The sequence below is a fragment of the Narcine bancroftii genome, chromosome 5, assembly GCF_036971445.1.
Source record: "Narcine bancroftii isolate sNarBan1 chromosome 5, sNarBan1.hap1, whole genome shotgun sequence".
Lineage (NCBI taxonomy): Eukaryota > Metazoa > Chordata > Chondrichthyes > Torpediniformes > Narcinidae > Narcine > Narcine bancroftii.
The window spans coordinates 75,287,996-75,313,322 of NC_091473.1; the positions used below are offsets into that span (position 1 = coordinate 75,287,996).

Here is a 25,327-nt window from a genome sequence, read left to right on the forward strand (position 1 = left end):
GCCACTGTAAATTGCCAAAGTGTGTGGGGGAATCTGTGGTGGTGGGAATTGGGAAGATTGAAGGGGAGAAGACAGACATGTGGGTCATTTGAATGGATTGGGGCAGGATTAGTGTAAATGGGTCCAGACTGTTGATGTGGACTAATTGGGTCTAAGGGCTTGTTTCAATGCTCTATATCTCTCCCTCTAATTCAAAGAACATGAACATTTATCTTTGGTTCTGGAAAGTGATCTCTCCAGTGACACAACTGCTTCACAGCTTCATTAGAAGATATTCTTAAGTGGCAAGGTATAAATGTTCTCTGGGAGGGGGACTTAAGTCATAATACTTCAAATTGTTTTAAAAAAAAATTCAGAATCCAACTAAGTTTCACAATGATGAAATACTTCTTATCTCAATTTTACATTAAATATATACATTTATAACCATATTCAGGTAGGAAGGTAGCTGTCTCAGTTTCCACCGAGATCCCCATTATTACAGAAGCCAGCCTCCAGCCAATTCAAGATGTTAACAAATGGCTGAGAGCACTGAATACTGCAAGGTCTACGAAACCATCAAATTGTAGCATTGAAGACATGGATTCTAGAGAGGGCACATATCTAACTATGCTATTCCAGTTACAATGCTGGAGGAAATTGCACTTGTTCATCATGTCCATTAAAAGCAGAACAATTAAGGCAAATCAATCTACTTTTTAAAAAAAAAACAAGCAATGCTTAATAATTAATAACCCACTCAATTTTGGTTTCAGTAAGATCATTCACCTCCAGACGTTATCACAGCCTTGGGCCCAATACAAATCTAGAGGATTATCCAACTGGTCAGACAGGAAACTAGTCTAAACAAAGGAATTTCCATGTTCTTGCTCCTGACCAGCCAAGTAGAAGGCAGATTAAAAGTCATTTCTCCATGTCAATCAAGTTTAGATCAACCCACTGGTGAGACTACCAAGCAATTGGTTCTAGGTCATGTGAGCATACCAGGACCAGCCTCTCCAGACACCAGTGGTCCTCAAAGGTCACATGGGTGCAACTGAGCCAGCCCCTCTAGTCGGCTGCAACATAAAGCCTACCATGTAGAGCAGATTACTCTCTTGGTTCCCCTGAGACATCTGAAGGTCTACTGCAGGTTGTGGGCCATGATTGATGCCAGAAGACGGTCTGTAAAGGGACTGATCCAGGTTGTGAGCCGTTTAGGCCAATTATGTGATGTATGTTGGGACTAGTCACATACTCCCGTTATCGTTGTAACTAGACAAATATTTCTCTTTCAGTTAGTGTAATGTGCTCACATATTACAGAGGGCTAGCAGGTATTGTTGTGTAACCCAAAAGAATGATCAGGTAGTGTGAGTATTTTTAAATGACATGTGTCTGATGTACATGATTTGTGAACTACTATTGTGTGCATCCGTGTGAGTATGTTCCCTGTTGCGAATTTCCTTGTGCGTAAATAACACGTGTCCAGGATTTATTATTCTTTGAACCTGTCAAACATATTCTCCTCATCACACTTAAGATTAGCTGACTGGCAGAAGGTAAAGTATGGGAATAAAGGCTGTCTTTTCTGTCTCGCTGTTGGTTAGTAGTGGTGTTCTGCAGGGGGTCTGTGTTGGGTCCATTACTTTCCAGATTATACATTAATGATTTGGATAATGGAATTGATGGCTTTATAGCCAGGTTTGCAGATGATATAAAGGTAAAGGTTCCATTATTATCATACTATATTTAGAATGTATCAAACATGAAATTCTATTACATTTGTCTATTCATTTAGAAAATAGTCCACATCTTTATACCTTTTTAATGCATTTTAATGCATGACCACACACTTACCTACACTATATTCCATCTGGTTCTTATTTGCCCATTTTCCCAACTTGTTTGTTTCTTTGCATATCTAACAATGCTATTCCAGTAGTTACAATACTGGAGGAAATTGCACTTGTTCATCATGTCCATAAAAAGCAGAACAATTAAGGCAATTTAAATCTAATTTTTAAAAAAAACAAGCAATGCTTACTGATTGATAACCCACTCAATTTTGGTTTCAGTAAGATCATTCACCTCCAGACATCATCACACCCTTGGGTTCAATACAAATACAAGCCACTTTGTCCAGTGCCTCACGCAGAAACCTACAGCAGCTGGTTTTCTTAGACAGTCTCCTCTCAAAGTACTGACTAGTCCTGAGCCTGCTTAGCTTTCGAGATCAGACAATCTCAGGCATATTCAGGCTATTAGGTGCTGAAGATAGATAGGGGGCAAACAATTTTGAGGAACTAGGGAGTCTGCAAAGAGACAAACAAGTTGGGAAAATGGGAAAATAAGAGGCAGATGGAATATAGTGTAGGTAAGTGTGTGGTCATACATTTTAGTAGAAGGTATAAAGGTGTGGACTATTTTTTAAATGAATAGAGCTCAAAAAGGAATTGAAAATCCGTATGCAGGATTCCCTGAAGGTTAACTTGCAGGTTGAGTTAGTGGTAAGAAAAGCAAATGCAACGTTAGCATTAATTCCAAGAGGACTAGAATAGAAAAATAAGGATGTGATGTTGGGGCTTTATAGGACATTGGTCAGACCACATTTTGGGCAGTGTGAGCAACTGTGTGGCTCATTGCTAAGGAAAGAAATCCTGGTGTCGGAGATGGTCCATGATTGTGGGGATGAGTAACACATGAGGAGTGTTTGATGGATCTGGACCTGTACACACTGGAGTTTAGAATGGGTGGGGGGATATTCCATTGAACCCTACCAAATAGTGAATGGAATGGATGTGGAGAAGATATTTCCAGTAGTGGGAAAATCCAAGATGAGAGGTTACAGGCTCAGAATAAAAGGACGTCGCTTTAGAACAGAGATGAGGGAAATTTCTTCAGCTAGAGGTGGTGGATCTGTGGAATTTGTTGCCAAAGACATCTGTGGAGACAGAGTCATCGGGTATATTTAAAGCAGAGGTTGATAGGTTCTTGATTTGTAGGAGTGTCAAGTCACGAGGAAAAGGTTGGAGAATGGAAATGGGAGAAAACATATATCAGTCATGATTCAAATGGAAGAGCAGTTGATGCCCAAATGGCCTGATTCTGCTCCCAAGTTTTATGGTCAATTATCCTGATCCAAGGACATTAATTCAAGTGATTCTATGGTCATGATCCTTGCGTCATCTACCTGCTTCATTTAAAGGTAAAGGTTCCATTATTGACATGTAATGCTACATTTAGAATGTAACATACATGAAATTCCTCCACTTTCGTCTACCGTAAGGCAGACAGAGAGTCACCATTTTGTCACAGAAACCTACAGCAACTGATGTTCTTAGGCAGTCTCCACTCCAATTACTGACCAATCATGTGCCTGCGTAACTTCTGAGATCAGACAATCTGAGGCATATTCAGGCTATTTGTAACATGCCTTCCATAAAGACACAAGAGTGGATGATTGGACAACACTTAATTTAATTTTCAACTCTTCAGGAAATAACCCATTTTTGCAAGCAGCAAGACCTAAACAAGATTCAAACATGGGTTCATAAATGCCAAATAACATTTACACCCCTAAACTGCCACACAATGACCAATAAGGGAAAGTCAAATCTAGCCTTGAAATCCAGTGGAACTTCTGCATTGTGCTGTACCATGTATGAGATGTTGAAGTGAACTTTTTGATAAACTTGATCACTGGATCTTAGTACTTCTCGATGACTCCACAACTAATTGGAATTGGGTTGAGCTCCTTCCATAGTTCAAAATAATTTGTTGTAATTCCACTTTAAACAGGTTAAGAAATAACTGAAATCCAATAAGGGTGAAAATGTGCAAAGGCACAGTCTGGACAATCTGGGAATCATTAGAGCTGACAAGAGAAAACAAATAAAATGAAAGCACGCCTTCAAGGAGGAGTCATTTCTCTTGCAAATTGGAAAAACAAAGAAGACAATTGAGGTATGAACAGAGAACAAATTGTCAGAAAAAAAATTAAAACAAAACAAGAGAAAAGAGACTGAAGGGAATGGCATGAAATGAATGTTTATTTGATGAGTTATAAACTTAAATTTTACTTAAAATACCACAAGATCACTATCCCCATAAACATCAAACATGGTTATTTAAATTGAACAATTTCAAATTTAATTGAGATTTGACTTACTTTTGCCAGACTTTTTCTCCCAAATGAACACTTCTATAATGAACACTGAGATGATCTCTACGGCCAAAACATTTTCCACATTCTTCACATTGATGAGCTTTTTCTCCTTTTAAGAAAACAAAAAAAAACTTAAGTAAAACAAGATGGATTTCACCTGATACAACGACGCGTCTTCTAAATTCTAACCAAGTACTTAATGGTAAAGCAACAAAATCCGTAAAAATAATTTTTGGAAATGTTGAAGTTCATCAAGCTGGAGCATCCAAGAAATTAAAAGGCATCTTATTAAAGCATGTGGTGCATAAATTAAACTTTTAAAAAACTAAGGGGGGGGGGGAGGAAGATGACATTAAGATGAGAACAGCAGAACGTAAGTAATTTAGTACTCTGCTAATTCGTTGGCAGGAAAAAATAAATTATAGAGAGTTAGAAATCCACCTGACAATCATGAGGGATCCACAAACACTCCTGTTTCGCCTTCAAAATGCTTTACCTGAATGAGTTTTTCTATGTTTGGTGAGATGGTCATGGCGAATAAAGGTTTTCCCACATTCTTGGCATTCATAGCGTTTGTCATCATGATGGACACGGAGATGCAATCTAGTGACAAATTGTAAGTTATAAAATGTCCACGTAACATTTCACACTACTTCATTATTAAATGCAACAGTATGTCCCAAAGACGTAACAGAAAATTTCCATCCATAGGAAGTGAAGGGTAGCTAATGCTCAGCAGTGCGACCTGCTGAGTTTCTCCAGCATGTTGGCATATTGAATCTGCAAACTTTCTTGTTTAAATATATAGAAAATTTAGCTTGCGATTTAATTTAGTGAATTCATTTTGTCAAGGAAAATTTCATGGACTTAAATTCATAAAATGTCTAATTGCAGAAAATAAACTACATCCAAGTGATCAATATGAAATATCTGCCTAGACTACTGAAATTTTTTTAAAAACAACATAGTGCTTCCATTTGAAAGGAAAAACTTAGAATGCAAATAATTGGCATGTCTAGAACAATAAAAAAAAGTCCCAGTACATAGCTAATTATGTGGGTTTGTGGAGTTTCAACAACAGTACTACTTTTAAATATGGGCAATTTCAAGCAAAGTGAATTTTGTTTTTCAAGAATGCATCAGTATTGTCAATAAGGGGGTGATAGAGTGCCTGAGAAAGGTACCTTTCTTAATTTATACTTTTATGTTCCTACCTGTAAGAACTACCATGACGGAAACTTTGCCCACAAATACTGCAAAGATGTGGTTTTTCCCCACTATGGATCCGAAGATGTTCTTTTAATGTTGCTCTGTTTTTGTAAAAGAAAAAGAATATTACTTATCATTTTATCAAATAAGAGTTATAAAAAGGGAGTGGTTTGACTCATGAACAATTAATAAAATTACTTTAAGCTCAAATAGATTCATAAATTATAGTACAACTTTTTTTTTTGAAAATCAATCCTAACACTTACAAATGATTCACTGCATCTCATTTTTACCTTTCCCTTACAGATTTGCCACAAATAAAACAAGTCCACTTTCTTTTTCCTCCATGAGTGCACTCAATATGTCGTTTCAGATTTCCTGTATCATTAAACTGTCGACCACAAATATCACATGGGAATGGCCCTGAAACAGTGATAACTTGGTTTTACTCTTTGTCTAAAGTTCAACACAACAAAGATCCAAAGTTATTTACCATTCACAGTGACAAATAGAAATTGTTCCAGGCAAGATCACAAGATTTTTAGATTGAAACAAAAACTGCACGTATACTGTAATTTCCTAAAGTTAATATTTTATTTATAGTGTTTGAAAGATGAAGAACAATAAAAATTAAAAGCTCTATTCAGTATAATTACTGATTAATCTTCAATGTTTTAAATACATGTTATCGTTGTGACATCCAAGGACAGTTGGAGAATGATCATATATAGCGCATTTTGTGCAATGTGTCCTTTAACAGTGCAGTTATAATCTCTGCATTACACACATGGACTTGAGCCACAATCATATTTGAATCTGTAGCATTGAATTGAAATTTCAATACACCACTAAAATTATTTTATGCAACATGTCCTTCCTCAAGCAGTTTTTGGGTACCTTTGCAAGCAATGATTTAATGTGGGTTTTTTTTTCTCTACATATTATGCAGCTCATATTCAACTCCTCTAATGGAGTCAGTTCAAAATCTACCTCAAATCTTCTGATAGAAATTTTCCAAACTTTATCAACAATTCTTGACTAAATTAGAACCATTTCCTTTGATTGCTTTATTTATTTATTTTTTCTTTAGAAGAGGATATATCTCTATCCTCAATACAGGAGACAATCTTAGCTTTTGCTTTGTTAATAGCTAGATGAGTCATTTTGATGAAGTGGAAATACATTGTTTGACCTACTTATATACAATGGTTACATGATATCATGTCTTATTTAAGTTTGGAAACAAAATAGATATTATATTAAAGATGAAAATTCTTAATTTGATAAAAATATGGGGCCCTTTCATGGATTATTATCATAATATGAGCACTTAAGTGATGTTGATGCTCCAGAGATTCCCTACCTTGTGTCTGAGGGCTGTAATTCGATTCATATTTACAATATATACAGATAACTTTGTTTAGAGGGAGGGGGTACATTAGTAGGGAGAATTCTTTTTCTTTTTCATTGTTCAGACTCACGGGGGGATTTAACTACAGATTATGGATCATATCACAGAAAGCATGATCAAATCAGAGAAGTATAAACTATCTTATGTAAGGGAATTTTAGGTGCATTATTTATATAATTTTTGCATTCGATATTGATTTTGGACATAATATGAGTAAGATTTAATTTTTAATTATTATAATTATAGAATATGATGTTCTGAATGAAATAAGTTTATGTAATAATTATGGGTTTTGCTTCTAATTTTCAATTGATATGTAACATATATACAATATGATTTGATTTAGGTTCTCATTAGTATACCTTGTGTAAAGAGTTTTTGTTAAACTCAATAAAAATATTTTTAAAAGAAAAAAAATCTTCTGATAGAACATCATCAAAATCAACGTCAGAACAAGCCAAATAGGAATAGTCGACTCAAATATGAGCAAATCAAAAAGCAGTAACTCCAAGGATAAATGTTTTCGACTTGCTGTCTTTCACACCAAAGAGACAATTACATGACTCATCTCTGCAATACTATATTAAAAGCACAGGCCAAGATTTCAATTGAAATGTCTGTGATACTATCATCCGATTGCTGGCACTGCAAGAGCGTTGCACTAACCGCTACGGTAACTGTGCCGCCCTTCTGTAAAATAACCTGAATACATTAGATTTGTTAGAACTATGGAACATTACAGCACAGAAACTAGCCCCTTCGGCCCTTCTAGTCTGTGCAGAACCATTTTTTTGCGAAGTCCCACTGACCTGAACCTAGTAGATAGCCCTCCAAAAACATCCAAATTCCCCTAAATGTTAAAATTGAGCCTGCATTCACCTTGCACCTCATTCCACACTCCCACCACACCCTGTGTGAAGTTCCCTCGGATGTTTCCCCCATGCCTTTCCCCTTTCACTCTTAACCTATGTTCCCTAGTTTGTATCTCCTACCCTCAGTGGAAAAAGCCTATCAATATTTATTCTGTCTATGCCCCTCATAATTTTAAATATCTCAATCAAATCTCCCCTCATTCTTCTATACTCCAGGGAATAAAGTCCTAAACTGTTTCACCTTTCCCTGTCACTCAATTCCTGAAGTCCAGGGAACATCACGTTAAAGGCGGCCACACCTCCTGCCTCACCACTGTCCAGGGCCCCAAACAAACCTTTCAAATGAAGCAATACTTCACTTGAACATCAAGAGGACTTATTTACTGCATCCGGTGCTCCCTTTGTGGCATTCTCTATATCGGAGAGACCAGTCGCAGACTGGGAGATTGCTTTGCTCAGCATCTCCTCTCTGTTCACAACAACAGAAAACTTCCAGTGGCCAACCATTTCAATTCCAATTCACACTCCTGTGCTGACAAGTCTATCCATGGCCTTGTGCACTATCCCACCAGACCACCTGGAAATTGGAGGAACAGCACCTCATTTTCAGTCTGGGCACTCTCCAGCCTGATGGCATTAATATCAACTTTACTGCTTTCCACTAAACCTGCTCGCCTTTTCTTTCCCCTCACCTTTTCCTGTCTTGCCAGTTCTTCCACCTATCTAACCATCCCTCCAACCCCTCACTGCTGCTGTCCCCTCCCTCCTTTCTCCACCTATCATCTCTTGCCTTTACCATCACTCTTTTGTTCAGACGCCTGCCTGCCTTTGATGAAGGGCTCAAACCAAAAACGTTGGTGATGTATCTTTACCTTTGCTACATAAAGGACACTGTTTGATCTGCTGAGCTTCTCCATAACATTTTAAGTTTTTACTTCAACCACGGTGCCGACAGACTTTTGTGATTTACATTTCTATTACTTATGCACAAAGCCATGTTGACTATCCCTAATCAGTCCAGGCTATCCAAATAATTGTATATCTGATCTCTTAGAACACCTTACAATAATTTACCTATTACTAACTTCAGTCTCACCAGTCTATAATTTCGAGGGTTACCTTTTTTTAAACAATGGAGCAAAGTGAGCTACTCTCCAATCCTCCAGCACCACACCAATGGCCAAGGACATTTTAAATATTTCTGCCAGAGATCCTACAATTTCTACACTGGCCTCCTTCAAGGTTGGAGGGAATATCTTGTCAGGGCCTGGGGATATATCCACCCTTATTTGCTTTTAGACAGCAAGCACTTCCCTTCTTTAATCTGTATAGATTCCATGACCTCAATGTTTATTTTCCTTACTTTCCATGACTATGTGTCCATTTCATGAGCGAATACTGATGAAAAATAACATTTAAGATCTCCCCCATCTCTATCTTCCTGTCAGGACAAAAGGCAAGGCCAAATGTTCAAGGGAGATTAGGAAGTTGGTTCGGGATAAGAGGGAGGCCTATGTTAAATACAAGAAGCAAAGGATCGATGAGATGCTTGAACGATACATAGATTGAAGAAAGAACCTTCAGAGGGAAATTAGAAAGGCAAAAAGAAGGTATGAGGGGGCTATAGCAAATAGGGTGAAATTAAATCGGAAGGGCTTTTACAAATATGTGAATAGTAAAAGGACAGTTAAGGATAGAATAGGTCCACTGGAAAATCAGAGCGGAGGAATGTGTGAGAAACCATATGAGATGGGGAGATACTGAATTGTGTAGGATAAGTGAGGAAAAAGGGTTATTTATGGAAAAGATAGGGATTAGTAAAGAGGGGGTTTTAGAACTTCTGGGGTATATAAAGGTAGATAAGTCTACTGGTTCTGATGGGATATTTCCCAGGACCTTAAGGGAGGTCAGGGAGGAAATAGTGGAGGCTCTGACAGTTATTTTTCAACGGTCACTGGGAGAGTGTGGTGCCGCGGGATTGCAAATGTGGTTCTGTTGTTTAAAAAGGGCGCAAGGTGTAGGCCAAGCAATTATAGGCCAGTAAGTTTGACATCGGTGGTGGGAAACTAATGGAAGGTATTCTTAGGGATAACATGTATAAATATCTGGGAAGGCAGGGATTGATCAGGGACACCCAACATGGGTTTGTGAGGGGAAAGTTGTGTTTGACGAATCTTATTGAATTTTTTGAACAGGTGACTAGAAAGGTTGATGAAGGTAGAGCAGTTGACGTGGTCTATCTGGATTTTAGTAAGGCTTTCGATAAGGTTCAGTATGAAAGGTTAATGAGGAAGGTTCAGTCTCAAGGGATTAATATAGAGATAGTCAGATGGATTCAACGGTGGCTGGCAGATAGGCACCAGAGAGTCATGGCGGACAACTGTGTGTCAGGTTTGAGGCCGGTGACGAGTGATGTGCCTCAGGAATTGGTGTTGGGTCCTTTGTTTTTCATCATTTATATTAATGATTTGGATGACGGAGTGGTAAATTAGGTGAGTTAATATGCGGACGATACAAAAATAGGGGGAGTTGCGGGTAGTGAGGAGGGTTTTCGTGGACGACAGAAGGATTTGGACTGTTTGGAAAGGTGAGCTGAATGGTGGCAGATGGAGTTTAATGTAGGTAAGAGTGAGGTGTTGAGGAACAGAGGGATCTTGAAATAACGGTTCAGCATTCCTTGAAGGTGGATTCCCATGTGGAGAAGGTGCCTTTGGTATGCTGGCCTTTATAAATCATAGCATAGAATATAGGAGCTGGGAGATGATGTTGAGACTGTTTAAGGCATTGATGAGGCCAAGTTTGGAGTATTGTGTGCAGTTTTGGTTTTCAAATTATAGGAAGGATATGATTAAGGTAGAGAGGGTGCAAAGAAGATTTATAAAAATGTTGCCTGGATTGCAGTATCTTGAATATGGAGATTGATTGATTGACTGGGATTTTATTCATTGGAGCATAGAAGGTAGAGAGGGGATTTGATAGAGGTATTTAAAATTATGAAGGGAATAGATAAAGTAGATGTGAATAGGCTCTTTCCCCTGAGGGTAGGGGGGATTGGAACAAGGGGTCATAAGTTAAGGGTCAAGGGGAAAACCTTTAGAAGTAATATAGGAGGATGCTTCTTCACTTAGAGAGTGGTGGCTGAGTGGAATGATTTCCCGAAAGTAGTTGTGGGAGGGTCAATTCTGTCATTTAAAAGGAGGCTAGATGAGTACATGGATGTGAGGGGGGTTGGAGGGCTATGGGTAAGGGAGTGGGTAGGTGGAACTAGTGGAGTTTCACGTAACGTGGACTAGAAGGGCTGATGTGGCCTGTTTCCGTACTGTAAATTGTTATATGGTTACTGATTTACCAAACAATTATTACTACTCAGCCAATGCACTGGCTTTAAGGAACCTAATTTTAATGATGGCTTCAAAATCTCTAAACATTTTTTTTTTAATACCCACTCTACATTTTTGTTTCCATCTTGATTTTAACTGAATTTTCCAATTTTTACTTATTCTGTGAAATGCTTAAACTATGAACTGAAATTATGCTTTCTGATTCCCAGTTTCCTGGCAAAGAGATTTTTTTTGTGGAAGTGGATACTCAGGCAATTCATCAACATGACTGTCAATGGATGCCTGGAATCCTATCTGAGTTGGCACCTGACCGTAATCATCACTAGAATGGGGAAAGGCATGCTATTAAAGCTTCATGGGCACCTTCATTCTTGGTCAATAGAAAGTGCCATTACTTCCGCAATGACTTGACAAATTCAGGTTAAAAAAACCAGAACCAAGAAAAGTCAAAAAAGCTTAAAAATACAGACTTGTTGCATGACAACTAGAATTCAGTGTCATTAAGCAAAACGGAAGTACATGAAAACAAGATTAGACTGTTTCGCTGACAAGTTACTATTTAATATACTGTATAGAGGCATTCTACAAGATCAATAAGCTGAAACTTACTCTGATATATTTTTTTTCAATTTTAGCATGTGAATCTAAAAGGTATATTACTATGCATGCATTATTTATCAAATAATCAAAATTGTCAGTTAGGTTATTGAATCATGTGTTGGATAGAGTTTTTTTTTGAAAGATAGGCCTCATGCTCTCTTACTCATGCAAAACATACATTTTTTTTATCTTGAGGGAAGACCCATGTTGAGTTTGTATTTAATAATGCCTTTTCATAACTTCTTTCAGTTTAATACCAAATTAATTAATTAATGCAGCCACATCTTGGTACTGCATTTGTTTTCAATAATGTAAAAAAAGCAAAGTAAACAATTTCTTCTGCCTCACTTTACTATTTCAAAACAGGCAAACAAAATTTCAATTCAATACAGTATCTCTCTAAAAATGGCACTTCCAGCAATATTCTACATCCTCAATATTGCACGCTTCTGACCAGGTGCTCAAGCCCATTGCAAAACTTGAGACCACAATGACATGAAACAGAAGTGCTTACAATTTTCCCAAACAGACTAATATTTACAAAACCTAAATGGCAAAAATAAATTGGATTAAGATAAGCTTAACTATTCAATTTTAACAGTACAAGATTATAAAGGGTGAGATCAGACCAACAACATTACAAACCAATTGAAAATGTAACAATTTTCAAAAAAGAACCGCCGGTACATTCAGACTGCACCAAAAAACCTAAACAATGATGATAATCGATAATCAGCAATACAATTAAAACTAGTTTTGATTGAAAGGACATCAGTGTTAAAATATGGACTTATCCATACCCAGATGAAACTTTTCCTGATGTTTAAGCCTTGTAAATCTTGATTTGAAATGTTCCTCACAATAACTACATTTAAATGGTTTATCCTGTGTGTGAAGAATCCTGTGCTCCTCAAGATGAGGTCTCCGTGTAAATGTTTTGTTACATACCTGTGGCCAAAAAAGTAATTGAGAAACGTCAGCGTTCTTGAACTTCAACTACTGCAAAATCATATAGAGGGACTTGAACAGTTTAAATAACCTTCCACTTGCACATTTTACTTTGATAAGTGGATTTGTGGGAGAAGAACTTACATCACATCTCCATGGTTCACTCCTCTTCTTTTTGGTTGCAAAAAACTCTGGTATATTATCTGGATGAAATCTGTAAATATTCTCAAATCAATAAGTACAATACTGTAACGAAAAAGCAATGCAATTTAAAAGCAGAAAGACAAAGAAAGCATTCTACTAATAACATTGCTGAAACTAACAACATTGCTGACCTGTGCACTGAAACCTGTGCAGTTATTGGTGAACTTTAGTTTCCCATTGATGCTGCATTTAATGCTACAAAAAAATCTTCAGGCCCTCTCTTCACCAATTTTACCAAGGATTATACCTCATTTGCATGATCACTCCATTCCTCATCATAGCAAAACAATTATAAAGCCACAATGAACATATCTTCTGTTATTCAATAGTGGAATAAAATTAAAGCTTTGGTTGTGGGACCATTTTTTCACTAATTAGTTGACAACACTGGCAAAGTAAAAGGATCTATTTAAAAAATTATGCACATTAATATCAATCTCCTCAATAATTGAAAGAGGTACTGTTTACTTTTGGACAAATCCAAAGAAACTCAAAGGAGTTTGCAGTGGCAAACAAAACTGCTGCTGTTTAACAACCAGGAGTCCAAGTTTTCTGCAAATGCACCATCAAAAGGACAATAGCAGGAATCACAAAATTACACTGAAAGAAATATTACACAGAACTTTTTAGTTAGGAGGACTGTTAAGATTCTACATGGAATCAAATTATAAAACCCAATCTTGATAAGATTTCCAAACACACACTGGAGAAAACACAATTGAGCTGCTGGTAAACTCAAGTTGCATTAGTGGAGAGAAATGGACATTTGCCATTTTGAGCCAAGACCTTTTATCTGGACAGGTTTACATTTAAACGAGAGAAATGGCCTTTTGCAATGTGACAACTTAATGTTCTGGATATGAAGCAATAGGAAAGGGAAGTTCACAGTTTTAAAATGTACATTTTATGGTCTACTTATTTATCATTTTTTTCTTTACTGATTTTCTTTTACATGGTTCTGCATTTTAGAGAGTCAGCTGTGAAAGACCTTAAACAATTTGTTTTTTGGGCGAAGGTACTTTTTGAATGCATTTACGAGACTCTAAGGTATCAGGGAAAAAAACATCCTCTCTGCATCAAGAGAGGTAAAGTGTGGGCCTCAAGACCCAAGGGAAAAATTTCAGAAGGACACTGGGCCAGCAAGAAATGACCTATCTCTTATGACCTGCAACCTAATTTTTAACTGAATGCAAATAGGAGTAAAACAAAATGTTTTCAGGGCTTTACCATGCCTTCAGTCACAGCTCTAGATCTGCATTATGACAAACCCAGACCAGTATTCACCAAACAATTCACAAAATAATTAACAATACAAGTGCCAATTGGCTTTTTTCCCCTCTTCATAAACTTATATTTGTGTTTTACTTTGGGTAATGTGGCCATCTTAAATTAAACACATCCGATCCAAAGTCAACTATTCCAAAATTCTTCAAAAATGAAGTAGTGCACAAAATCAGGACAAAGTCTGCAGACACTGTGATTGTAGTTTAACACATAGAAGGGCTGGAGAAGCTCAGCAGGTCATAATGAGTTATTTATGGCAAAGATAAATAACCAATGTTTTGAGCCTGAGCCCTTCCTCAAGGTATGAGCAAAAATCATGAATGCATCTGAATAAAATGGTGGGGAAGAATAAGGGAAAGGTGCACAGGCCCTCAATCAAGAAGGATGTAGGTAGGAGGACAGAAGAGAAAAATGCTGATGGGGGAAGGGTGGCTCTCTGGAAAGAGAAGGTGGTGGAGATGAGAACTGGAGGAAAGGAGACAGAGGGATTGGAAAGGAGGTGGAGAGGCTTAATAGAAACCAGAGAAGATGATGTAAATTTCATCTGGTCGAAAAGTGCCCAGACAAAATATTAGGTGCTGTTCATCCAATTTGCAGGTGGCCTCTGTTTGGCAGTGCACAAGGCCAATGGAAAGACATGCTAGTATGAGAGTGAGGTGAGGAAATGAAATGGTTGGCCTCTGGGATGTTCCTGATATCGCAACTGTGCAAAGGTGCTAAACGAAACGATCTCCCAATCCGGATCCAGTCTCTCTGGTGTACAATGGAAGTACTGGCTATAGTAGATGACCCCTGCAGATTTACAGGAAGTGTTCCAACATTGGAAGGACTGTTTGAGGTGAGGGAGAAGGTGTGGCCAAAAGTGCAGCATTTCCTGCAGTCAGTGTAGGTACCAAGGCTGGGCAATAATAGTGGGAAAGAATGAGTGAACAAGGGAGTCACGGATGGAGTGGTCTCTGCAGAAGGTGGAGAAGGAAGAAGGGAAGATGTGTCTGGAGGTGGAATCATGTTATAGGTTGGAAGACAATATGTTGGATAGGGTGGGTGGTGGGATGGTAGGTGAGGACAAGGAGAATCCTGACCTTGTTGCATCTAGGGACAGAGCGAGCCAGGGCAGATGTGCAGGAAATAGAGATGTAGTAAGGAATGAGTTGATGGTAATAGAGGGGAGGCATTTTCTTGAAGAAGGAAGATATTGCAGATGATTTGGAAGACTTCATCCTGGGAGCAGATGGAATAGAGACAGAGGAACAGAGAGAAAGGAACAGAATCCTTACAGGGGTCAGAGTGTGAAGAGGTGTCGTCAAGGTAACTGTGAGAGTTGATGAGTTTAAAGAAAATGTCGAGATGGAGACAGAAAGATTAAGAAAGGAGAGAGTGTTGCCAGAGATGGACCAAGTGAATTTGAGGTTGGAATGAAAATGAGCAGCAAAGTTGTTGAAGTTGACAAACTCATCACGGGTGAAGGAGGCAGCACCAATGTCGTTGGCAATGTAGTGATTTTACTTTTACTTGGGGTGGAGGGGGTGACGACAGAAGTTCTGTTTCACTTAACATACACATTTTTTTTTTAAATATAAAGTCATATATTCAAATAACTTGATCTCTGAACAGCAATCATCCTTCAACACTGCCCTTACTGGAAAAAGTGCAATTTTACTCATAACATGTCATGCTCATCAGTCTATTAACAATGCAGTTTAATTTGCATTTTTATATTTTTTTCATTTGGCAAATCTGGCAGTATAGCAATTTTATTAACACTTAAATAGCTCAGATATATCAAATAAATGAATATCAATTCATCTTTGTCAGTTCAAATATAATTCCTACACTAAGTATTCTAAAAATCAAGTATCTACAAACATTACAATAGAATATATTTAACAGTTTACACATACCGTTTCACATGCTTTCCCAATGTTTTTTTGCTCGCATGCAGCTTATTGCAGAATGGGCATTTTTGGTCCTTTCTTTGAAAAGCATTTTGGGCATTATGCTTCTTCCTGTGAGCAGTTAAGTTTGATTTGGTGGAATACCGCTGATTACAAATATCACATTCAAAGGGTTTCTCCCCTGTATGCACACGAATGTGACACTCAAATTTTCCTATAAAAATCCAAAATGCAATTAGAAAAAGTTAGGACACAAAATTAAGCTACATAGAGTTTATGGCAGTGATATGCAGAATAAGATACCTTAAAATAATTTTCAATTACTGTAAATATTCAATCTACTGTAAATATTCATGTATAACGCGACCCACCCATTTTTTGAGGGGAAAAATTTTACCCCCATGTATAGTATGACCCCTTCCCCTCACCTGCCCGATTCGCGCTGGCATCTCTCCCCCCCTCGATTCGCGCTGGCGTCTCTCTCCCCCCTTGCCCGTCCAAGTCGCGCTGGCATCTCTCGCCCCTTGCCCGCCTGAGTTGCGCTGCCGTCTCTCTGCCCGCCCACCCGAGTCATGCTGCCTTCTCTCCCCCCTCACCTACCTGAGTCGCGCTGCCATCTCTCCCCCCTCACCTACCTGAGTCGCACTGCCATCTCTCCCCCCCCACCCCAGTCAGCCTGCCATCAATGTAGGTGGCTGTTGATCATCTTACTTATCGTTAAAACTGGCAGAAAAAAAGTTTAAAATTTTACTCCCGTGTATCAGGCGAACCCCCTTACTTTGAGCTCGAATTTCGGTACAAAATTTTTCGCATTATACTCGAATATTTACGGTACCTACAGTGTGGGGGGGGGGGGGGTGTGAGAAGTTTCTTTTTGAAAAAAAATTGATGTGCAGGAATTGGTCTGCAAACCAATTGAAGAATTGGTTATTTGATGATATTTGCTTAGTTTAAAAACTAGGGATTCGAACATTCAGCGAAATCATGTCTTCTAGTAATGATTGGTCATATTTAAATATTCTGTGATGGAACAGAATCAAGTTGTGCTGAATGTCAGGTGTTAAATTCCGTCACTTCACAAATATTTACATTTTATCATTAAAACTGTGAGGTCAAATTTAAAGTGACCTTAAATACTGATGTTTCAATAATAGTCACATTCTACTAAATAGGAACAAAGGACAACATCCCAATAAATAAGCATTGTTCATCTTACCAACCTATGCGGTCAAAGCTTTTATCACATTTTGGGCACTGAAGAGTTTTCTTGCTCCCTGCCTGCAAAATGACTGGAGGTAATTCCTTGGGAATGTCTTGCTCAATTTCATCTGCATCCAGAGTATCATCCTCATCTGTTTCTTCATCATTCTCATCATTCCTTTGAATTTCTTCCTCTCTCTCTATTTCTTGGAGCTTTGCTTCAACTTCTTCCCTTTCATCTTCAGTTTCAATACCTTTATGGTTGTCATTGTTATTTTCCACATCATTACTGATTTTACTCAAATATTCATCTTCAGAAACATTTGTGTTATCAACATTTCTACTCTCAAACTTTGCTGGACATTTGCGTTTTCGCATTGACCATCTCCTTCTGGTAAGTTCCATTTTTATCACAGCAGGACTCTCTTCTTGTACCAGGGATCCAGCATTGTGAGCTTTAGTTATATGGTTCTCTAAAGATTTTTTATAACAGAAACTTTTATTGCAGAAGGTACATACATTACCAAGCTGCAGTTTAGCAGTGGGTTCAAGGGGATCCTTTTCTTCCGCACATTGGTTGTTTTCAGTTAATTCTGTTTGGGTTGACCTGGACATATTTTCATTACTCGTCAACAATTGAACTGCATCTATAATGTCTAGAAATTGTGCTGCTTCCAAAATTGACGGGATTTCACTTTCCTGAATGAAGAATTCAGAGGTGTATAAAAATTCTAACAAATGATGGAAGACATAATAACTTACATGGTCCAATTGTATACTATCCATGTTTGGGTTTTTACTTAAACAGGCATGGAAGTAACTGCTACCTACAGCAACAACCACCTTATGGGCACAAAAATGCTTTCCTTCTACCATGATAACCAGATCACAAAAAGGTGACTGCTTAAGACGATCATCGTTCATATATTTCAGAAGATTCTTGTTATGCAGCAGTGATCTCAGATGTACAATTGGTGATGTTTGTCCTAAGGGAACATCAAGATTGTCTGTAATACTTGAAATGCTTTGTATTGATCTGGGACCATAGCATAGATTTTCAAACTTTGTTGTCTGTAAATCCAAGAAAACATCTTTGCATGGTGCTCCAGTTAAATTTGAACCCATTTTATAAGAACTGTCAATATTCTGAGACATGGTGTATATTAAAATTGCTGAGGATGAACACTGGCTTTTTAGTATGCTGCCATACAATGGACCATCATTGAAGAATGAAAGTATACACCTCAATACAAAATTTTCTTGTCATTTTCATTGGTATCAGCCGATCTCGTAATAGTGGTTGCAACATTCATCAGCCCTGCAAGATCAAATAGTTGTTAGCAAAAAAATGACAACACAATTTTGCTTTACTTATATAAAAATCCATACTAAACATTTAACAGTTAATAAAATCCCCAGTGGGCATTTAATGTCAAATATCATGGTATTTTTTTTTTGCATGATTTGGACACAATCCCCATTAGATTGAGCTATCATTTATGGGTGAATAAGCAGCCATCAGAAAATTGGCCTGAGCATCTAAAGGGACTTTTTCATGAAGGACTTCTGCTGCAGGTACAAGTCATCCACCACGGCCAGCGACACCAGAGGGATGGGCAAGGGCAGCCGGTCATAAGATCCCCACCTTGCCTGGAATGGATGGCATCCAGGTCCAGTAGACAGTCACTGCACACGAGTCCAGAATCCATGAAAAAAACGGTGACGGAAACCCACAGTGACTTTCTATGGGCTGCAGAACCCTCGTTACGTACTCCTTTAGTGGTAATTCTACCACACCTGCAGGGAAAAAGAATCTCAGGGTTGTATGTGATGTCATGTATGTTCTCTGACAATAAATCGGAAATCTGAAGGGCACGTTTGACCTTTCTGCTTCTAATCCTCATTTCAGGTGCTGTGTGTGGTTTTGCATGTTCTCACTATGTCTTCTTCTTTGGCTTGGCTTCGCGGACGAAGATTTATGGAGGGGTATGTCCACATCTGCTGCAGGCTCGTTGGTGACTGACAAGTCCGATGCGGGACAGGCAGGCACGGTTGCAGTGGTTGCAAGGGAAAATTGGTTGGTTGGGTGTTGGGTTTTTCCTCCTTTGTCTTTTGTCAGTGAGGTGGGCTCTTTAGTTTCTATACATGCCCTGAAGGTGTGTTGGCAAGTTAAGGGGTATTTTACAGTCATTTATGTTGGTAAGTAGAAAAAGAATAATAAAGGAAAGGATAAGTTGCAGTTAAGACTAACTGGACTGCTTGGCTGGGAGACAGTTTGATCTTGGGAGTAAATGGCCATGTCACACTAAATAATAATTGACCAGTGTCCAACAAGAATCTAATGGTTTTATTCAGTTCTCAGCTAATGATGTGTCCTATGACTTGAATTTTAACACAAAGTATAGCAGGGAACAAATTCTGCAAATAGTTAATTGTGGGCTTGACCTGGGCTTAAGATATTTTGCCTTCTGCCTCTTGCAGACTAAATTTATCTGTTCTCCTTCTGTCCCTATCACTACCAGCATTAATAGCATCAGCTCCTTATTAATTAGTTCCGTTTGAGATGCTGGGAAGGCTATAAATTAATGGTATAAACACAACGCAGATAACGATACATATCCAATGTTTTGGTTGAGCTGTTCATCAAGTAATGAGCAAAATGTAGGCAGAGGCCAGAACAAAATGATTGGGGGGGGGGGGGGGGTGGGGGGAACAGGGTTCCCTCCTCAGGCAGGAGGGAGAGAGAAGTGGATGGCTCTGTGAATGGAGAGGGAAGGGAGTGGAGAGGTGGAGAGGTGGAGAGAAGTCAGAGGGATGGGGGAGAACAGGGAATAGGCAAGCAAAAACAAGAGGAGTCAGTATTAATGAAATCAGTTGGAGAGTACCCAGATGAAATATTGCTCCTCAAAATTCTGGGTGGCCTTGGTTTGACACTACATGAGGCCATGGACAGACATGTCAGCTTGGGAGCGGGGGCAGAAATGAAATGGTTGGCCACTGGAATATCTGTCATTGATGTGGACAGAGTGAAGGTGCTGAGTGAAACTATCTCCCAGTCTGCTTTCAGTCTCTCTAAGTAAGAGAAGGCCACAAGGGGGTCACGATGCAGATGTCTTCTGCTGATTCACAAGTGAACTGTTGCTTCACTTGGAAAGACTGTTTGGGGGCCCAATGGTAGTGAGAGAGGAGATGTTGGTGCAAATATGGAAATTCCTGTGGCCGCAGGGGAAGATGCCAAATGGGCGATTAATGGGAAGGGAATGAGTGGACAAGGAAGTCACAAAGGGAGAGGTCCTTATGGAAAGGGGATGATGTGTCTGGTGGTGAGATCATGTTGTAGGTCAGGGGTGTCAAAACTCAAATTCACAGAGGGCCAAAATTAAAAACTTGGACTAAGTCGTGGGCCAAACTAAATATTTATTGAAAATTTTCAACAACATCTGCATGTTTTCTCTTCTTTCAACATATGTAATGTTAAACTTTTTCTTATTAAAATAAATGTTTAATAATAGTTTTGGTTAAACTCTTTCCAGAAGAAGCATTAACAAATGAGAAATATTCAATAAATAATATTTCTCTATAGCCTTTAAGCTCCTTTTAAATGTATTTTTTTTCACAAGCCAACAAGTCAAAAAAATAACAACTTGCTTCAATGAAAATCCTATCTTTCAACTATGAACAGTCCAAAGTTAACCAAAGAAAATATGAATCCAAGCTTAGCTTGCTACACTGTGATTTACTCTGATGCACCTGGGTCTAAACCAGATACTTGGCATCTCTTCTTAGATGCAAGTTCATCAAACTCTGGGGTCTGAGTTTGCCTCCCACCTGTCTTGAAAGGTCCTGTTTTCTGTCTTTCGTTTGGCCATTTTTCGTAAGGGGTTTATTACATGTGAGTTCGGCGACAGGTCGCAGATGCTAATGAAAGTAGAGAGGAGGTGGGGGCGATTAGCGGGCTGATTGGCCGGCGCCAATGTATTTGCAAAGCATTCTGGGATTTGTAGTATTAGCTGTGCATGCGCTATACTGGCGCGGCGGCCAGCTTGCCAGCTCTAATACATATTTGATGTGATCTTGCAGGCCAAATATAATTGTATCACGGGCCAAATTTGGCCCGCGGTCCTGAGTTTGACATGTGTGTTGTAGGTGATAGAAATTACACAGGATAATGTGATGGATGTGGAGGTTGGTGGAGTGATAGGTGAGGTCAAAAGAAATCCTATTTCTGTTGTGCCTGGAGGCAGAAGGGGCCAGGGCAGATGAATGGGAAATGGAGCAGATCTAAATAAGATCTGAGTTGATGGTGGTGATGGGGAAGCCACACTTTTGGAAGGAGGACATCTCAGATGAAGTGGACTGGAAGACCACATCTTGTGAGCAGATATGATGGAGACAAAGGAATTGAGAGAAGGAATAGAATGCTTGCAGGGGACTAGGTGTAAAGAAGTGCAGTCAAGGGAGCTGTGGGAGCTGGTAGGTTTGTAAAATATGCCTATAGAAAGCTTGTCACCTGAAATAGAGACAAAAAAATCAAGAAAGGGGAGAATGTCACTAGAAATGGACCAGGTGAATTTGAAGTTGGGGTGAAAGTTAGCAGAAAAGTGAATAAAGTTGACGAGCTTATTATCGGTTCATGAGGCAACACCAATGTAGTCATCAATGTAGCAGAGGAACAGATGAGGGGTCTTGCCCTTGTAGGCATGCAGCATGAATTGGTCCACTGTCATCAAAAAGACAGGTATAGCTGGGACCCATGGCTACTCCATTGATTTGGGGAGAGTGGGATGAGTCAAAGGAGAAGTTATTAAGGGCGAGAAGTTTTGCCAGACAGAGGAGGGTGGTGGTGGAGGGGGACTAGTTCAGTCTGTTGTTAAGAAAGAAAGCAAGGACTTTGCGATCTTCCTTAAGGGGGATGGAGGGGTAAAGAGACTGGACTTCCATAGTGAAAATGAAGCAGTCAAGGTAGAACCAGGCAGTGTAGGGATGGGAATCAATGAGGTTGGAAGCATGGAAGGGAGATGACCACAAGTGATTGAGGTTAGATATACTTGAGATGGTGATTTGATGTCCTGTTAAAGGGGCAAGTTAGAGGTCCATGCGTCAAACTGCATCAGCACCACCTGGCAAAGGAAATGATCATGCCATACCATTGCAGAGTGATCAACCATTTTGAAAAATGCCATTTCATTCCTCTTCTCAGCCCTCCTTCCCCTCATCTTTCCTTCCCAAAGGTTTCCATGATTTCCATATCAGCCTTTAATGTTGATGCATTTGGCTGCCATGGAGAATATTTCTCACAAGATATAAAGTCAAAAAACATGTCAAAATGACAAAAGGCATTTGGCCAGATTTATAGACAGAAAGGGCTCATAAGGATATTAAACAAATGCAGGCAAATGGGACTCGCCCAGAATACCAGCTTGGACAGCATGGACAAGTTGGGCCAAAGGGCCTGTTCTGTTCTCTATCACTCTAAATCTCTTTTTCAGATGAATAACAATTTCTGCAGGCAACTGCTGTCAAAATCTATGTTCATGAATTATGGCACGATTCACAACAAAATATTTTGCATTTTTAAGTCAGTTATTCACCAATTTCCTGAAGAGTTTTGAGACTCACCAAAATGATGCCAGTATCAAAAATGGTATGCACTTACCCGACCAAAAATGACAACTTATATTTCTTTGTTTGGAAAGAATCCTTGGCTGTCTTAATCAAGGAAATAAGTTAAACAGTTTCAACCACCAACCCTCCTACCAAAGTTATTCCTTCCTTTTATTAAAATGCACCTATATTTAGATTGAAAAATAGTCACCCTGTTTAAATCTATTTAAGTATCAATTTTCCAAAGAATTTGACAAGATTCTTACTGAATGTCATCTTCAAATTAGAAAAAAATAAATTGAATAAATATTTGAGTCATTACTTTACTAATGGCCAAAACATCCAAGATTGTATGTGACTAAAATAAGAAATCTTTTCAAGTAATTTATTTTTGATCTCAAACATTCTATTACACCTGGTTGTCTTCCCACCTGTTCAACTCTCCTCACCTAAATTAAGTTCCTCTTAAGACATGCCATTATGCTGAAGAAATTCAGTAAAAGCTCAAACCTGGAAACAATATGGTTGAATACCCCATCTCAAGCATCTCATCCATTCATGAAGGCTTACCATTCTTGTCTCAACAAGGCAAAAGAAAAGCTTTCAAGTTATTTTTGCAATGAATGGTTTGAATCTTAAGTGATAGGTTCACATAAAACACATTGTTCATTTGGATTGTTTAGCTTAGTATGGCAAATTCTGAGTGAATGTTTTTTTCCAAAGCCCTACAGATATAACTGGACAACAAAGATTTTTCTTCCTGAACACATTTGGCATATTTTATAGATTTTAGGCTGCTAATAATGAAAATCAATAAAATTTTCCTGTCACATACCGTTTTTCAGATATAACCTACTTCAAGCATACAAATGCATGAAATGCAACATATCACTGAAAATTCATTTTCTGCGTTTGCACTTGGATTTCCTCCCTGCTGATCTTGTTGCAGTCAGTGATGAATATGGTGAAAGGTGGCGGGACATTGCAACCACGGAAAAGCAGAATCAGGGTAACTGGAATGCATCTGGCTGACTATTGATGGACACTGACGTGAGAGGCATCAGATGCTGAGTACAAACAAAAATCAGTGGCAAAATCAGTTGAACTAACACAATGTATCAGAAAATTATGTAATTAGACATGCCAAATTCAATAAAAGTTAATTTAATGTTTCTCCAAATTCCTGCATGATACAGCAATCCTGAAATTATCTTTGTGTTCAGCCTGAAGTTGTAGGTCATAATCCCCAATTTTGTTTCAGGAAGCAAATCATATGAAAAAAATGTGTTGACCAATGTATTTAAGAAACCAACCAATGTAATCACATGTTGGGTAGATTTGCAGCACTCTTGACCGATTAGTCCAAAATATTGAAGCGAAGAGTCAGGAATATGTCGGAATGACAGATAGACATTTTGAAAACCAAAACAAAATCTAAATTCTTAAATTTTAAACCATAAAAGTATTCCCAAAATTAAATAATGGAAGTTTTGAATAACTGAATATCTTGCAACAAGAGTAAATAGCAATATTTAATGTCAGCAAACGAAGCAGTCAAATGACGTGCAGTCAGAATTCAAGGTAAAACATGGGGTAGAGGAAAGGCATGCTTAAAAAGCAGAGAAGTGATGGTAACGATATTCCCTAATACAAACAGTCCCCAAGCAACACAAGTGTTTCCATTCTCAAAATATATTCATAAAACAATTTCTCTATAAGGTGGAAACATCTATTTCTTTAGTAATCCAGATTGTATTGTTCCAACTACACTTGTTACAATGTTTCTCTCTTATTGAATAATCACCCCAACACTAACCATTAACTAACTGTATCTTAGTAAATAATGGCCATTTTATCATTATGAGTGAAATACGAAAGTCTGTAGATGCTGTGATTATGGTAAAAACACACAAAAATACTGGAGAAACTCAGTCTTTCAGCATCTATAGGAGACAAAGATATATTGCCAACATTTTGGGCCTGAGCCCTACTTCAAGGAATAAGCAGAATAAGCCAGAAACATGAAATCTCATAATTCAAACAATGGGGGATTAATACAGATAAGGGATGAGGCATGAATTAATCATGTCTGTGTGAAAGGAGATGGATTGGAGAGACGGAGATGGAGAAAAGCCACGGGGGGAGAAGGGATGGGGTTTAAACGAAAACCAGAGAAGTCGATATTAATTCCATCCGGTTGAGATGTTGTTCCTCCAAATTTACGGATGGTCTCACTCTGGCAATCCATGAAACCATAGACAGACATGTCAGCAAGGGAATGGGATGGAGAATTGAAATGAGTGGCCACTGGGAGATCCACACTATTGTGATGGACAGAGGTGGTCAACAAAGGAATCACCCAGTCTGCATCCAGTCCCTCTGATGTAGAGGAGACCACAATGGGAGCACCAGATGCAGCAGATAACCCTTGCAGATTTACAAGTGAAATTCATTTGGTCCATCTCTAGCAAAACTCCTTGATCTCTCTGTCTCCTTCTCAGGAGACAAACTCTCAACAGACATCTACAAATCCACTAATTCCCACAGCTACCTCAAATACACCAAATACCACTTGACCCCTGTAAGGATTATTTTCTCAGTTCCTCTGTCATC

General features: G+C 38.6%; 2 protein-coding genes across 5 annotated transcripts in view; one reads left to right on the forward strand and one right to left on the reverse strand.

The window, feature by feature from the left end:
• Positions 1–25,327, forward strand: part of LOC138763549 (complement factor H-like) — a 613,078-nt gene that overhangs the window by 306,915 nt on the left and 280,836 nt on the right. The window lies entirely within an intron of this gene.
• Positions 1–25,327, reverse strand: part of LOC138763543 (zinc finger and BTB domain-containing protein 41-like) — a 33,445-nt gene that overhangs the window by 3,111 nt on the left and 5,007 nt on the right. Inside the window, exons 2-11 of one of the 4 annotated variants that reach the window (XM_069937854.1) lie at positions 23,550–23,781; positions 18,756–18,907; positions 17,131–18,428; positions 15,917–16,124; positions 12,672–12,741; positions 12,380–12,527; positions 5,649–5,778; positions 5,361–5,456; positions 4,643–4,749; positions 4,150–4,255 (exon numbers count right to left, since the gene is read on the reverse strand). In XM_069937854.1, the coding sequence (XP_069793955.1) occupies positions 4,150–4,255; positions 4,643–4,749; positions 5,361–5,456; positions 5,649–5,778; positions 12,380–12,527; positions 12,672–12,741; positions 15,917–16,124; positions 17,131–18,265 (2,000 nt within the window). In that variant the 5' untranslated portion in view covers positions 18,266–18,428; positions 18,756–18,907; positions 23,550–23,781. The remainder of the gene's footprint in view (positions 1–4,149; positions 4,256–4,642; positions 4,750–5,360; positions 5,457–5,648; positions 5,779–12,379; positions 12,528–12,671; positions 12,742–15,916; positions 16,125–17,130; positions 18,429–18,755; positions 18,908–23,549; positions 23,782–25,327) is intronic. The other 3 variants (XM_069937855.1, XM_069937857.1, XM_069937856.1) reach the window with 3 other exon arrangements.